The 14896-nt window shown below is 49.2% G+C and overlaps 1 protein-coding gene across 2 annotated transcripts in view; it reads left to right on the top strand.

Annotated features, from left to right (window-relative positions):
* MOV10L1 (Mov10 like RNA helicase 1) overlaps positions 1–14896 on the top strand; it is a 1432366-nt gene that overhangs the window by 1033660 nt on the left and 383810 nt on the right. Inside the window, exons 1-2 of one of the 2 annotated variants that reach the window (XM_069627861.1) lie at positions 12337–12561; positions 14338–14437. In XM_069627861.1, the coding sequence (XP_069483962.1) occupies positions 12557–12561; positions 14338–14437 (105 nt within the window). In that variant the 5' untranslated portion in view covers positions 12337–12556. Of the gene's footprint in view, positions 1–12336; positions 12562–14337; positions 14438–14896 lie in introns of those variants that run through there. The other variant, XM_069627860.1, reaches the window with a different exon arrangement.

Genomic DNA, 14896 nt, shown 5'->3' with positions numbered 1-14896 from the left:
GAATTTGGGGCCTATCCCTACTTTCTGGAGGACTGCTCCCAGGAAATCCCACTCCACCCTATCAAAGGCCTTTTCTGCATCAATGGATCAGAGGACCGGGTCCTCTGGTAGATTGTGTGCTGCGTGAATGAGGTGCAGAGTTTTACGCATGTTGTCGGCACCTTGCCTCCCAAGAATAAACCCAACCTGGTCAGGGTGCATCAATTTAGGCATTAAGGTTTCCAGTCTCGCGGCCAATACTCGAGCATAGATCTTGGTGTCGAGATTGAGGAGGGAGATGGGGCGGTATGATCCGCATAATTTTGGGTCCCTGCTTTCCTTAGGGATGACTGTTATGAGGGCTTTCTTGAAAGATTCCGGAGCAGCCCCAGTGTCCACTATCTCATTAAAGAGTTCCGTGAGGAAGGGAGAGAGTTGGTCGCTAAAGGTTTTGTAAAAGCCTGCCGTGAAACCGTCCTCCCCCGGGGATTTCCCTAGTGTTAATCGTTTGATTGCATCTTGTACCTCATGCTCGAGTATTGGAGTATCGAGGAGCTCGGCTTCCGCGAGTGTTACTGTAGGCATGTTGATTGAGGATAAATAGGAGGATATGTCAGATTGGGCAGAGATCAGCCAGAGGTATATAAGTTTTGGTAGAAGTTGGCGAAGCACTCGGGTATTGAGAAGGGGGGGGGTCGGCCGGGGGCTCTGTTATCTCTCTCACCTTACGTTCTTCCTTCCGTTCTCTTAGCCTGGCAGCTAGTAGTGCACCGGCCTTGTCCCCTTTCTCGTAATATGTTTGCTTAAGGAATTGTAGTTTTCTCACCACCTGGCCATGTCGTAGTTCTTCTCTTTTACGGTGGGCTGCGTCTAGTTTGGTGGGAGCTACCCCTGCATTATCTCCTACTTCCGCTTCCAGCTGGTGTATTTCATTACGCAGTTTATTTTCTATGCTCTTACGTTCCCTCTTTTTAGAAGAGCCCTCGCGCATCAGTACTCCCCTCCAGGTGGCCTTCCCAGCTTCCCAAATCACTTGTTTGGAGACCTCCCCATTGTTGTTCACCTTAAAATATTCTTCGATCTCGGTCTCCATTTCGTTTTTGAACACTGCATCAGTCCAAAGGGACTCATTGCAGCGCCAAGATCCCCCAGCGACTGGTAGGTTGGTCCAATTGACATCCGCTACGACCATATCATGATCAGACCATGTTATTGGGACAATTCCAGAGTAGCTTGTGGATTCTGAAAGGTCAGGAGAGAGGAATATGTAATCTATCCGTGTGAGTGTGCCATGGGGATGCGAATAAAAGGTGAAGCCACTTTCGTCCGGGTGTAGAGTCCTCCATATGTCACGTAGGTCGTATAGATCCATCATGGCGGCGAATTCAGTACGGTTCCCTTTGTGTTGGGTCCTCAGGCCCGGCGTGCCTGGTCTCCAGTCCACGGCGGGGTCTACCCATTGGTTGAAGTCACCACCTAGGATGAGGTGACCCGCGGTTTCTAGTACAATTTTGGGGATCGTCTTTCTAAGGAATGCGGCCTGTCCGCTGTTGGGTGAGTATATTGTAGCAATTATGACCTGAACTCGTGCAATTCTCCCCACTATTAGAAGGGCTCGACCACTCACATCCGACCAAGTCTTTTCCAATTCAAACCCAACTCCCTTCTTGATGAGGATTCCGACACCTGCCTTCCTGAGTGGGCCGGAGCCCCAGTATTCCATACCCCCGCGTCTTCCCAGGATTCTTCGCTCCTCTCCCCTTGCAAATTTCGTCTCTAGGATGAGAAGAATGTCTGTTAGATCTGCGGAATTCTCTGTGGACCAGTGATCTCTTAGTAGGAGAGTTCAGTCCCTTCGCATTGACAGTCCCAACTCTCAGGAGACCCTTGCCCTTAGACTTCTCAAGTGATGCCATCGATGAATTGGGTTCGAGGATCGCTCATCTGTTGCGGCCAAATCGGTTTGCCGATTCTCAGTGACATCTGAACGGTGACATTCTGGAGTGCGCCCAATGATGTGTATACATTTCCCAAGTGTCTCTGACCCCTCACCTCTCCCCCCCTGTTCCGCCATATCTGGTGGAGCTCCATTGAGCTTGGGAACTGGGGGTGCTGCCTGGGCAGCTGTTGACGGCGTCCGGTACGGGCCGGATGACATTGTGCGGCCCGTTGGCGGACCATCAGTGGGGACCGTTGCTTCACGGTCCCGGTCGAATATACCATCTCAACTTAAGGGTGAGCCCCCTTTTCAATCCCCCCCAAAAACATTGTAAAATTTCAACATTTCAACAGTAATGGCAACAAGCATATAAAAGTTTAACGTTACGTGCGTTCCCGGGGCCTCCCTCGAGAGTTCACTTCGTCGCTTAGTCCAGAGGGGTGCCCCGCCAGCGGTGGCACCCCAACGACAGATATTACCTTTTCGGAGCTCTGCGGGGGCCGGTGTCTCGTTCTTCACCGGTGGTTGCATTTTGGCCGGGTCGTACACATTTTTACTCCCTTACTCCTTGTCAGGCGTGTTGTTGGCGCGTCTATATTTCCTCGATCCCTTCACCCTCTTGCGCCTAGGGCCCTGGAGCTCCCATTGTGATCCCGGCTGCTCATTGTCACCTCCTTCGTTGCCCTTCGAGCCCGTGCCAAGAAATTCAGCGATGCAGTCTTTGATTTCGTTCTCAGAGCGTAGCACTATTTTTCTGCTCCCATGCTCAAAAGTGAGCGAGAAAGGGTAACCCCACCTGTACCCTGTACCGTGTACCTTGGTCCTTGAGCCATTTCGTCAGGGGGCTGCAAAGGCGTCTGAGTGCCAATGTTTGTGACGATAAATCTTGAAAGATCGTGATTTGGGCGCCCCCCATTGTGAGTGGGCCTCCGGATCTGGCCTTCTCCAGAATCCTGGTTTTGTCTTGATAGCGGTGGAATTTGGCTAGGACGGAACGCGGGCCGCCGTGCGGTCCACCAGCTCTATGTATGCGTTCGGTCTTGGGCTCATCAATTTCCTCATCAGCGGTGAGTTTTTTTATGATATCATATATGATATCTCTGAGGTCTTTTTCAGTTTCTCCTTCGCGCTCTGGGATACCGAAAAAGCGGAGATTGTTCCTCCTCTCCCTATTTTCTAAATCGTCCATCTTGAGCCGTGCCTCAACCTCTCTTTTTTCAATGTTACGAATCCGTACATCCATCTGAGTTTCAAGGGTGTCAATCGACGCTTGATTATTCTCCACACATTCCAACCGTTCCTCAAATCTGTCCATCCTCTGGGTAATCTTATCAATTTTACCGCCTAGGTTGGCTCCCATGTTTTTTATCTCATTCAGTAATGTGGTAATGTCTCCTTTGGTGGCGGCAGCACTCTCCTCCGATGAGTCCGTGGACATATTTACTGCAAGCCTGCGTGGCGGGGGGAGAGGGTCGTAGGCAAATCTGGCTAGTTTGTGAAGTGGGTCCATACAGTGCGACCCGGGTAAGAGGAGGCACACACCCCTGAGTAGGGGGCCCTACCCTCTATGAAGACATGCAGGACTGCAGGTTCAAGGCTGTCTTCTAATTTTGGTATCTCGTGTGGGTTGACGTGAAGCCATTGAAAGTTTAGGTGCGCATTCCATGGGAGGGTGCTGCAAGTGCTCTAAGTGGTACTTTCAGAGTTGAGTTCTGTGGGGGGGCAATGATTATCGAGTCTGCAGTCCTGTGCTTCGGACCTCTCCCCCAGTATCTTGCTCCCGGGGTCCGTGCCCAAGATTGAAGGTACCTCTCGCGGGGGCACTGTTTCTGTGGAGCTCCAGCTTGTTAGAGAGTGGAGGGCTCAAGGGTGATTCCCACAGTCCCACCGTTCGTCGTGCCCTCAGTTCGTGAGTCTCCGCATCAGAGTTTTTCTCTCGTGGAGAGGGGGAGGCAAGCCCCCACCCTCTCGCGCTGACCAGTCTATAGGCCGGAGTACGTTAGCGGCTATTTGCTATCTAGGGGGTCGGGCGCTTCACCTTGGGTCCCGCGCCACCCCTATATCCCCACATGGCCGCAGTCAGGATCGGGGCCACATAGGGCGATGTACGTCTATGCCGGGCGCTCATAGGTGGGGGGGTCCAGTTCAGTCCACCGAGTGACGGGCTTCGGGACTACGAGGCACCTTGATCTCAGCTGGCTGTGTAGGCCGCGCTTGGCTCGGGGTGCGGCCTACCTCCCTGACGGGTCCTTCTGTTGTCCGGTCAGGAGTGGGGGTCCGCGCTGGGGAGTCAGCGGGGGCACTCCAACACTGAGGGCTGCAGTCTGGGGAAGACACGCCGACCGGCACGCCAGAAGTCGAGTGTTCTCCTCCAGGCAAGCCCGCCTTCCAGCGCGGCCGCGTCGGGTCGACTTAGTTTCGTTTCCCAGCTTCCGACGAGGTGAAAACTTCAGATGGGGTTTTCCTGGGCTTCCCAGCCCCGATTTCGGTCGGGTTTTTTCCTGCTCCGTTGGGAAGTGTTCCGACGCCTTATTCACGGGTTTGTCGCCGTGGGGGGGGGGTCGCGACGTGGGGGCTCAAGTCACTTCGCGGACCATCGGCGACGGAGCTCACACGAGGTAGGCGATCATCCGTGCGCCCCCTGGTGGCCAGTCCTTGTACTCTTTTTTGATGGTTTTTCGTCAGATATGCTTTCTTCTCCACCACGAGATGTCTGCGCCTCAGTGATTTAGGTTTTAAACGGTGTTAAGATGTCGGTGACCGACCCACATGGTATCTGTGTGTGGTGCCTCGACATAGGTCATAAAATTGAGGGGTGCACGTCGTGTGCAAAGGTGAACCCAAAATCTGTGCGTGAGCAGGCAGCCAAACTTGCTTTGGGCTGAATGCTGTCAAAATGACCTGTGCGGTGCGTCCATACGGTCCTCCGAGGCTGATATGGAGGGGCCTGTCCCCGAAAAAGAAAAAAAGAAACATTGGCGTAAGACGAAGAATCGGTCTGACTTGAGGAGTCACTCTTCCTCGTCTCACAAGAAGAAAAGGCAACACCAACGCAATTCCAACTGTTCTTCGGAACGAGGTAAGCCGTCAGCTGAGCCAACCACTTGACAAGAGTGAGAAGAGTTTAAAATTCAAATGTTGGTGATGTTTGAAAAACACACAGCTGTAGGCGTGGGCGTGCCTCCGAAGTAGCAGACCTCGGTGGCAGCAGCGGCGCTCAGTACTCCATACCCCACGCAGCTCCCATTTCCGATGCCTTTCGGCATCAGGAAAGCCTTCGGGCTTGATGCAGAGAAAGGCACCTAAACCCTACCGCAAGCCTCAGACTTCCGGTGTCTCAGACGCATCTTCGGTGCCCAAGCCCCGTTCAACATCGACAGCCATTCCGTCGACATCGAGGGCTGGTGGCGGATCTTTTGTCCCACTCTCCCAGAATGATTTCTTCGGCTCCATGATGTAGATCTTCGGCACTGTTTGCGGAGATGATCAAGGTGACATCGATCCTGTGTATGCAGGGATGGGTGGCGTTGACTGCTTCAACAACCAGGCAGATCTCCTGGTGTTGGCACAAGGGCTCCATGATGTCAGTGGGCTGGACACATCCCAGGATGTGGAGTTACAGAAGAGCCAGCCTTAGACCCATACCAAATTTGGGTCACCAGTGGATAGGTGGGTTGACACTTGAGGGCTGAATGCTGCAGCAGTGCCAGCCCAGGGATAGGAATGGACAGGCATCCTGGACGAGGGTTCCGTTACGGAAAGACATATGCCACTGAACCCGGCAATCGACGATCGAGTAGCCTCTTTGTGGCTGCGCCCCTGCTACATTCCTCTCGTCAGCTCTACTATGATTGGGAAATACAGGCCGGCAAGAGGACACACGTCATGTTTGTCTTTTCATCCTTCTCCGGAAGGTCTTGTTGTACAGGCAGCCACAGTTTCCACCATGTCGGCTTCCTCTATCTCGGATCTGCGTAATGAGAGGGATGATCGGAGGATAGATGTGATGGCAAAGTCTTCACATCTGGTAGCATGGCCTTGAAAGCCACTAACGTAGCCTGTGGATTTGACAAATATTATTTCGCCCTGTGGAAGGCGAAAGGGGAGCTGCAACATGGCTTTGTACAGCTGGTGTAAGATGGGGAGGAGGTGGCCAGGCAGTCGCTGCAATCGGGCCTGGTCTTGGCTGACTGCATAGGACGTTCAGTGTGATTGGCTGTGGCAGTGAGTAGACAGACCTAACTTCGATCTTCAGGCTTTTTGCCAAATGTTCAGAACAGATTGCTGGACATGCTCTCTGAATGCATATTTCTTGTCAGCCAAGCCTGCCTTCATCATCGCCTCTAGGGTTAGGGGCTGCAGGCGGTATGTGCCTTATGGCAGGAAGGTGCAGCTCCCACAGGCCAGGCAGGGGCAGAAGTGTTTCTCGTGCTCCGGAAGTGGCAGGGGGGCTTCCAGAGGCCAGCAGGCAGCAGCAGCAGCAGTGGTGGGGGCAGCTCCGCCCGCTAAGCCGCTTTGATTTTCCCCTCCCATGTCTTATCGGTTGGTGGATGGCTGTCAGAGCATTGGTCCCAATGACGGGAGATTGCCTCTGATGCCTCGAACTTGCGCTAGAACTTGTGCAGTGGGGCTATTGTCTGCCCTTCTTAAGGAAACAGTCGGTCAGATCCCCACCTCCCCCAAGTCAACTGCGACAGGAGCTCTGGGAAGAAGTGCGAGCCCTGTTGTTGAAGGGTGCTGTAGAAGAAGTAAATCCCCACCAGAGAAGATCGGTCTGGTATACCGGTACTTCCTTGTACCCAAGAAGGGAGGAGATATCTGTCCCATTTTGAATGTCAGAGCCTTGAACAAGTTCCTGAGTAAAGACAAATTCAAGATGGTGATGTTGAGAGAAATTCTCCACGCTCTTGAATTGCAGGACTGGCTGGCGTCAATAGATATGCAATACACTTATTTCCATGTGCCGATACATCACAAACACAGGAAGTTCCTGAGGTTCCTCATAGGGGACAAGCACTATCAGTTCATAGTGCTTCCCTTTGGGTTGACCTCTGCTTCAAGGGTCTTCACCAAGCTTATGGCGGCAGTTGAGACTCACCTCAAGAGATCCGGTGTCTCATGTATTTCTGTACCTGGACAACTGGCTTATCCGATGGATGTCGGCGGAGCGGGTTTTGTCCCACCTAGAGGACACCTGTTCACTACTCCAGAAGCTAGGCTTCTCCCTGAACTTGAAGTCCCATTTGACGCCGTCCCAGACGCTCCAGTTAATCGGGGCAGTGCTAGACACCCGGGTAAAGAAGGCCTTCCCTCCCGAGGAGAGTGTCAACAGCATTGTGCAGACGGTGAACCTGTTCCAGAACCACGCTGCCTTACCAGCAGCTTCCTTCCTCTGCCTCTTAAGCCTCATGACATCCTGTATTTTCTTAGTGCCCGAGGCCAGGCTGCGAATGAGATCTCTACAATGGCTCCTACAGGGTCGTGGTCCCGGTACCTCAGAACCCTCACGGATTCCCTAAGGGTGTTCAGGTCAGTGGTCGACGACCTTGGTTGGTGGGTCAACAGCCACATCTCATGGCAGGGGAACCCCTCTGGCCTCCATGGCCTCAGGCCTGAGTGATCACAGATGCGTCTGACAGGTTGGGGCACTCACTGCGGTGACTTGCAGGTGAACGGCCTTTGATCATCAATGGAAGCCAGGTGGCACATTAACAGGCTGTAGTTGCAAGCCATCAGGTTGGCCCTGAGGGCTCTCGTGCCTTCTCTGAAGGGGAAGCATGTCCGGATTCTGACGGACAATACGGTGGCCATGCACTACCTGAACAAGCAGGGTGGCATGCGCTCCCTCCCCCTCTGGCTATTGGAGAACCGGATCTCGGTCTCGGCAGTTAATCTGGCGGGGACAGAGAACAGTGTGGCAGATGCTGTGAGCAGGCAGAGCACGGTCTAACACAAGTGGAAAATGTTCCAGGAAGTCTTAAAGGGGGTCTTCTCTCGCTGGAGTACCCCATCAGTAGTCCTGTTTGCCACAGAGTCCAACAGGAAGTGCGACAGTTTTGCTCGAGGGAATTCCCAGCGATCGGCGTGCTAGGGGATGCTTTTCTGATGGCTTGGACGTTCCCTGTCCGTTTTCTGTCCGGCAAGCCGCATGTCTTTCTCAATCAATCTATTTTTTAAAAAAAAGATTTTTATTATTGATTCTGACTACTGTGGAAGTCTTTCCACCAAGTTTTTAATCCAGTTGGGATGCTTGTTGTTGTTAACCTCTTATTGGTTTTTTACCCTTCCTCCCTCACTGTTTTTCTCTGCATCGGTCGAGCACAGGGAAAGAAAGTGGGAACTGAGGTACGGACATAGTGACGTGGTATATATACAACGTCCCGTCCGGTGCCGACAATCAAGCACCAAGCAAGGTGGATCGACAGCTGAGTCAAGGTCCACAGCAGTTGCAGTTCCTGCGTAGGTCTTGTTGTGAGGGCTAGAACATCTCAGTGTAATGTAGCTGCAAAAAGGACTTGTCTTCTCTAAACAGTGAAGGCATGCTTGGGATACTTTGGACGTATCCCCTGTTAATGTCATGAAACAAGGGTTTAGGGAGGAAGGCGGGCCCTGGGGAATCCACATTTACCTCGTCCTGGCAACCAGGTAACGTATTGTGGTGGTGTTCGACAGATGGGACTATGTCACAAATAAAGTGTTGTGTTGCGGGGTCAAATGAAAGATCTGATACTCGGGAAGTGAACTTCTTTACTAAGTCCCAGTGACACGGTATATACATCAGGTAGGTCCAACAGTAAGTAGGTAGGAAGGTACATAGGAGACATCCACCGGCCTCCTCGCTCACAGGCTGCTTCACTCCAACTGACCTTCATGGAGCTTACAAGGGCACTCACACCACAACATTCCATAGGCATAACATTCCATCAGGCATTCTCTCAAGCAAACATTCATGCAAGACCAAGGCAGGGAACACAAGACACAACACATCTCCCTCCTCAACAGAAACCAAGATAAAGGTACAGAAAGGAGTGCAAGGGAAAATACACAGGGATAATGCGGCCAAAGTATGAACCAGCAACACTCTGGAGTTTTGGGAGTTTGGAGTGTAGGTGACCAATCAAAGACCCACTCATTCCATTCCGAAGAACAAGGAGACATGCCTCATGCTTCCACCATCATAGTCCCTTCAACAACCTGCAAAGTGGCCAATCTGGGGGTATTCCCATAAGATATGAAAGAACATGCCTTTTTCTTGCCAACCAGCCACACGATCCCAAAACATTCTCATTCGTCCTGCTGCCAACAAATAAGATGTACTCAAACACAGCACACCCTTCATCTTCTAGTATACTACCAGACCAAATAATGATAGCTCAAAATGCACAGAGCACAGGCACCCACTCTGTGCATGGCAGGCGGGAGAGGACCACCCCTTAAGGTACCGGCGTCCAACTCCTCAAGGCACGGGCAGAAACCCCCCTCAAGTGCGGTGTCCAACACCCCAATATCTGTAGCACGGGTGGCAGAACACCCCTATAAAGCTAGTGCCGGGTTCCAAACCCTTGAAATGGCCATGGTGCTGTAAGGTGGCCCCTGTGGTGCCTGATCTTCTAACTACTTAATCTCTCCCAGGCTGTTTCTGTGCCAGTGATCAAGTGTGTTTCTCATTGGCCAAAACTAATTTCAAGGTGGCTCCACTGGGAAATGCTGCTACAACAGCTGCTACCATATGTTAACTCGCCTGCTGGGAAATGCTGCTGAAGTGGCCAAATAACTGTAAGGTGGCCCCGCTGGAAAATCTGCTTCAGTGACCAAAATCTGTAAGGTGGCCCCGCTGGGAACTGCTACAAATCTTTGTAACTCCTTTTCAAGTGGCCAAAATACTTAAAGGGATGGTCTAGTAAAAAAATGTATTTAAAAAATAGATAGGCCACATAAAAAAGAAATACTAGCATTCTCCGTTTTAAAACTTCCTACGTAAAATTTTGAGCTATTCAGGCTCAAAATTCGCAAAAGCAAGCACAGGGGCGCAGCCATTTTGTGAAATGGAGGCCCTCCTGTGCTGGCTTTTGCTTTTGCGGCACTAATGAAAGAAAAGCCAGCCAGCTGTAGTAAACAAAGGCTACCGCTGGGTGGCTTTCCCTTCATTAGTGCTGTAGGCGGAGGACGGGGACCGGAGACCAGAGCAGGAAAGCTGCAGCTGAATCTCGGTAAGTGCTATTTTTTTTTTTAAAAAAAAAATAAGCACTAGCTGCGTTTTTTTTTTCTAAGTTTTCCGGACTGGAGGAGCCCGGAAAACTTAGAAATAAAACCGCAGCTTTAAAAATGTTGTAAAACGTTATTGTGTTGGAAAACGCTGCGGTTTTTCTTTCCAAGTTTCTCAGGCTCCTCCGGCTCGGAAAAGAAAAAAAACCGCAGCTAGTGCTTATTTTTTGTAAAAAAAATAAATAGCACTTACCGAGATTCAGCTGCAGCTTTCCTGCTCTGGTCTCCGGTCCCCGTCCTCCGCCTACAGCACTAATGAAGGGAAAGCCACCCAGCGGTAGCCTTTGTTTACTACAGCTGGCTGGCTTTTCCTTCATTAGTGCCGCAAAAGCAAAAGCCAGCACAGGAGGGCCTCCATTTCACAAAATGGCTGCGCCCCTGCGCTTGCTTTTGCGAATTTTGTGCTTGAATAGCTCAAAATTTTACATAGGAAGTTTTAAAACGGAGAATGCTAGTATTTTTTTTTATGTGGCCTATTTATTTTTTAAATAAAAATGTTTACTAGACCATCCCTTTAAAGGTGGCACCACTGACACTCACTACTATTTCAGTGGCCAAGATGCTTAAAGTGGCCAGAATCTGTAAGGTGGCCCCGCTGGGAAATGCTGCTACAGTGGCCAATTAATCGTAGGATGTGCTGCTCCAGTGGCAAAAAACTGCAAGGTGGCCCCACTGGGAAGTGCTGCTTCAGTTGCCAGAGACTGTACGGTGGCCCCACTGGTACTCCAACTGCTACTACACTTTACTTCCTGCCATGCAACTGCTGTTGGGCTATGGGACAGGGGTCAGCTCACCTTTCGGGTGAGGGGGGCCGGTGGATGTCCCCTCCTTGGTCTCACTGCTGCCGTTCATCCTTCAGGCACTGCTCACTCTGGACAGCTGTAGGTTCCTGGTCCTTCCCTCAATCCAGCTCGTGGCCAGTGTTGCGGGGTGAAATGAAATGGTTTGATACTCAAGAAAGTGAACTTCTTTACTAAGTTCCAGTGACACGGTATATACACCAGGTATGCAGAAAGGTAAGTAAGTCGGAAGATAAACAGGAGACATCCACCGGCCTCCCCTTTCACAGGCTGCTTCACTCCCAACTGACCTTCATGGAGCTTACAGGGACGCTCACACCACAACATTCCATAGGCCTAGCATTCCATCAGGCATTCTCCCAGGCAGGCATTCATGCAGGACCAAGGCAGGGAACACAAGACACATGTTTCTGTCTGCCGTATCAATCTTAAGACCACAGAAGATTAATCTTATTCTTCAATTACTGCTGTTTAGTTTCCTATAGGGTTGCTTATTTTCACTAAATCCTTTCTGGTTCAATGGGACTTGAATCTGGTCTTCACTTTCTGGATGTCAACTTGTTTCTTCTCTTAGACTGTTAACATTAAAAATTGTGTTCTTGGTTGCAGTCTGGTTTGCGATCTCTGATAAGCATTCAAAGAGAATGCATTGCTCAGGCTCCCTGCACCCCTCTCATAAACCTCAAGATGCTATCAACCCCACTACAATTTGTATTTTTTCTAATGTCTAGACACCTCTCAACATTAATGGTTTTGCTTCAGTTTAGCTTCCTCATTGTGATGGCGGCAGTTCTTCTCATGGCCCTAAAGCCGCTTTGATTCTTTTAGTCTCCTAGGCGAGTTGCAGAGCCTTTCGTGATACATGAGGCACGTGCTAGAGTTGCTTTTTTTTTTTTTTTTTACTAGCTGTTGCCTCAGCCCTGGATGCTCTTGCGGTTGACTAAATAAGCTATTTTGTTTCCAGGGTAGGGGTAAGAACTTACTTCCTGATGGTATGCAGTTATTTAAACGAATAGTAAATAACAAATAACATTAATATCTACACATAACTAAATAAATACCAAATCCTTTAAAATATATATATGGGGCGTGAGGTAAGGGGTTTTAAACGGATGGGTAGGGATTTGGGGTGGGATTACAAATGAATGGAACAAGGGCCTTGGGTGAGCCAAATTAAAATAGAAATGTGGTATTTGTTTCGTTATCAATGTTTTGATGTAATTCTGGTGAAGAGACAAATTAAAAGACCATAGGTGAGCTGGGATGGGAAGTGTGAGGTGATGGTTATGGGGAAGGAATACACAATAAGGAGCACTGTCGGAATCGGCCAGAGAACTGCGAGAATTGCGTGGTACAGAGCAGCTGGTGCGGCTTGACGAGTGCGGTGCGTGGAACCGTGGAGGGTGCCCTACTCTAATGGTAGCGGGCGTCTAACACGCTGTAATTCTGAGGAGAGCGGAGGTCCTATTCGAGAACCGCGATCCTGGGACCCGAGCAGCGCCCAAGCAGTGGAGTCCGGTACGGCATCCGCCGTGTGCCCAGACAGCAGAGCAGTGACACCTCATTGCTTTAAATGAGGTAAGTTCTGAGCCCGCCATTCCTTTATAACTGAAGGAGAATCCAGACGCCTTTTTCCTCGCCTTCCTCCCCTCCCCCTCTTCATCCTGCCGCTCCCTACTACACTACCCCCTTCCCTCTCCCCCCGTGTGTCAGGCGCGGAGCGCCAAGGAGACCCTAACCCAGGGGGAGTGAAGCAAGATTCCCCTGGGCCCCTCCTGACACCATCTGGGGACTGCAGAGTTGTTCTCTGGTTAGAGCCTTGCAAGGGAGTTATTTTACATCCCTTTGCCGATGGAGATAGTGTGAAGTGCACTATACTAGGGAGCTGCAGTCTCCCTTCAGAACGCATACCTAGCATAATTGTATGGAAAAGCTGGAAGTGACCAAAAAATGATCCTTTTCATACAGGTGCCTTATATACTACGCTCTACCTGGCGCACAGATGTTACTAAGCCCATTGGGAAACTGGTGACTGCGGATACAGAAATCTTTGAACCAGTTAGCAGAGGAAAGGGAGATTTTAATTGAGCTTTTATATGGTGCAAACGGAAAAGTATTCCCCAAGCACCACACTATAGATGTAAATGTAATTCATTATTGTCTATTTGTTAAAATCACATTTAACCGTTCCTGATTTGGAACTATCCCACCTCAATGCAAATGGAAGCAGTTGAAACGAAAGACCCCACTTGGCATTTATGTTTCTGTCTTGATTCTGTTAAAGGTAATAGAGCATCACCCTGACAGGAGTTGCCTCTGATGCATCTTATTTCTACCCAGAAAAAGGAGTAGATTATTTAATTGATTTCTATTTGTTTTGTAATCATATTGGTGCATTATGGTTTTGCAGGTGCTCATACTAGGGATGGAGGAATCCAAGCGACAGTGGTACATGGAGCCTAAGATCTCTAAACATGCAAAAAAGAAAAGGCCTACCCTCGTACAATGCCAGACAACTAAGGAGTGATGAGATTACACTGGAGATGGAAACTTAATGCCTCAATTTTCCATGGGGCTGGTTTAAGGAATGCTTGGCAGCTTAACCATTTTACTCATTAGCATTGCATCCTTTGATGAAAACTGATGTTTCCCCATTCAAAATTTTGACACGTGGTCTAAAGGCTTAATATATTCCTAATGAATGCTGGAATGAACTTCCCAACTAAAACAGTTAACATCCTATTGCATGCTGCTCTTTAAAGACCACTTTAAAGCATGGCATTTAGGCCTGCAGCTTAAAACCTTTTTTGGATGACACTGAGACAAAAAGTGTCAGTCTTGCTTTCCATTGTTTTAGATAGTCTGTACACCACTCATTGAGTTGGAGACAGAGTGCAGAGGAGTGGAAGCTTAACCTTTCCTATATTAAACATACGGAATGTGTTAAGTGCCTTTTTTGGATGATTATTTTAAAAAATGAAAACCCATTCCCACTTAATTCCCTCCTTTTTGGGTTTGCAGACCACCAGTGCTATTAATCATGAATACTGTGAACTAACTTTGTTCACTGTGATATCAGGAGTCTCTTAGGTACTGCAAAACAAACTGTTGACGTCTTTTTTTTCCTGCAGTAGTTACCAAGTAATGGATTTCATCAAAACAGCAAGCTCCCTATTCATTAGCTTTTATCATTGTCAATGTCCTATTCATATATTGGCTCTGCTTAATTCACAATCTCTGTGCATTAGGGTTTTTTGTACCATGTATCTGATTTCTGTGCTTCAAAAATATGTTTAGTATTTTTCGGTTCTCAGAGTTTTGCATCATCTGACTGTTCTTTTTTTTAAATTACAGGATTGGACACTTTACACATGCATTTGTGGATGAGGCCGGACAGGCAACTGAACCAGAGTGCTTAATACCCATAGGATTAATGTCAGAAGTCAGTGGACAGGTATGTATCTTTTTTGAATGAACTCATTTTATTTGTGTTGGCCTGCTAGCACCCCTTTTAACACTTAGGTTATATTTTGATTAATACTACTACTCTAATTGTTCGATTCCTGCCCTCTCCCGACACAAGCTGCCTGAGAATTGCCCTCATCAGGAATCTGGAGCAGGTCAGCTAGGCAGCAGAAAATTAGGCCGGGCACTCCACTTTTATCACGGCTATATTTGGCTTTTAAACCTTCCAGTTATTTCAACCATGTACACCTTCACTAGATTCAGAAACTTTAAGAAGTGGATGCCCAATATCACAATTGGTCCAGCGGGCAGTTTACTGTGAAACAATATAAATTGGGCCAATCGGGTAGAGGGGTGTCCCCTTGGATGGATATATGGTCTCTTTAACAAATATCGACCAATAATTCAATTAATTGAACTGAATAAAATCAGATTTATTGTGTCATAC

The sequence above is a fragment of the Ambystoma mexicanum genome, chromosome 12 (genome assembly GCF_040938575.1).
Source record: "Ambystoma mexicanum isolate Mex_15411 chromosome 12, UKY_AmexF1_1, whole genome shotgun sequence".
Taxonomy (NCBI): Eukaryota; Metazoa; Chordata; class Amphibia; order Caudata; family Ambystomatidae; genus Ambystoma; species Ambystoma mexicanum.
Note: the sequence above shows the minus strand (reverse complement) of the source record. Positions and strands in the feature narration are given on the sequence as shown.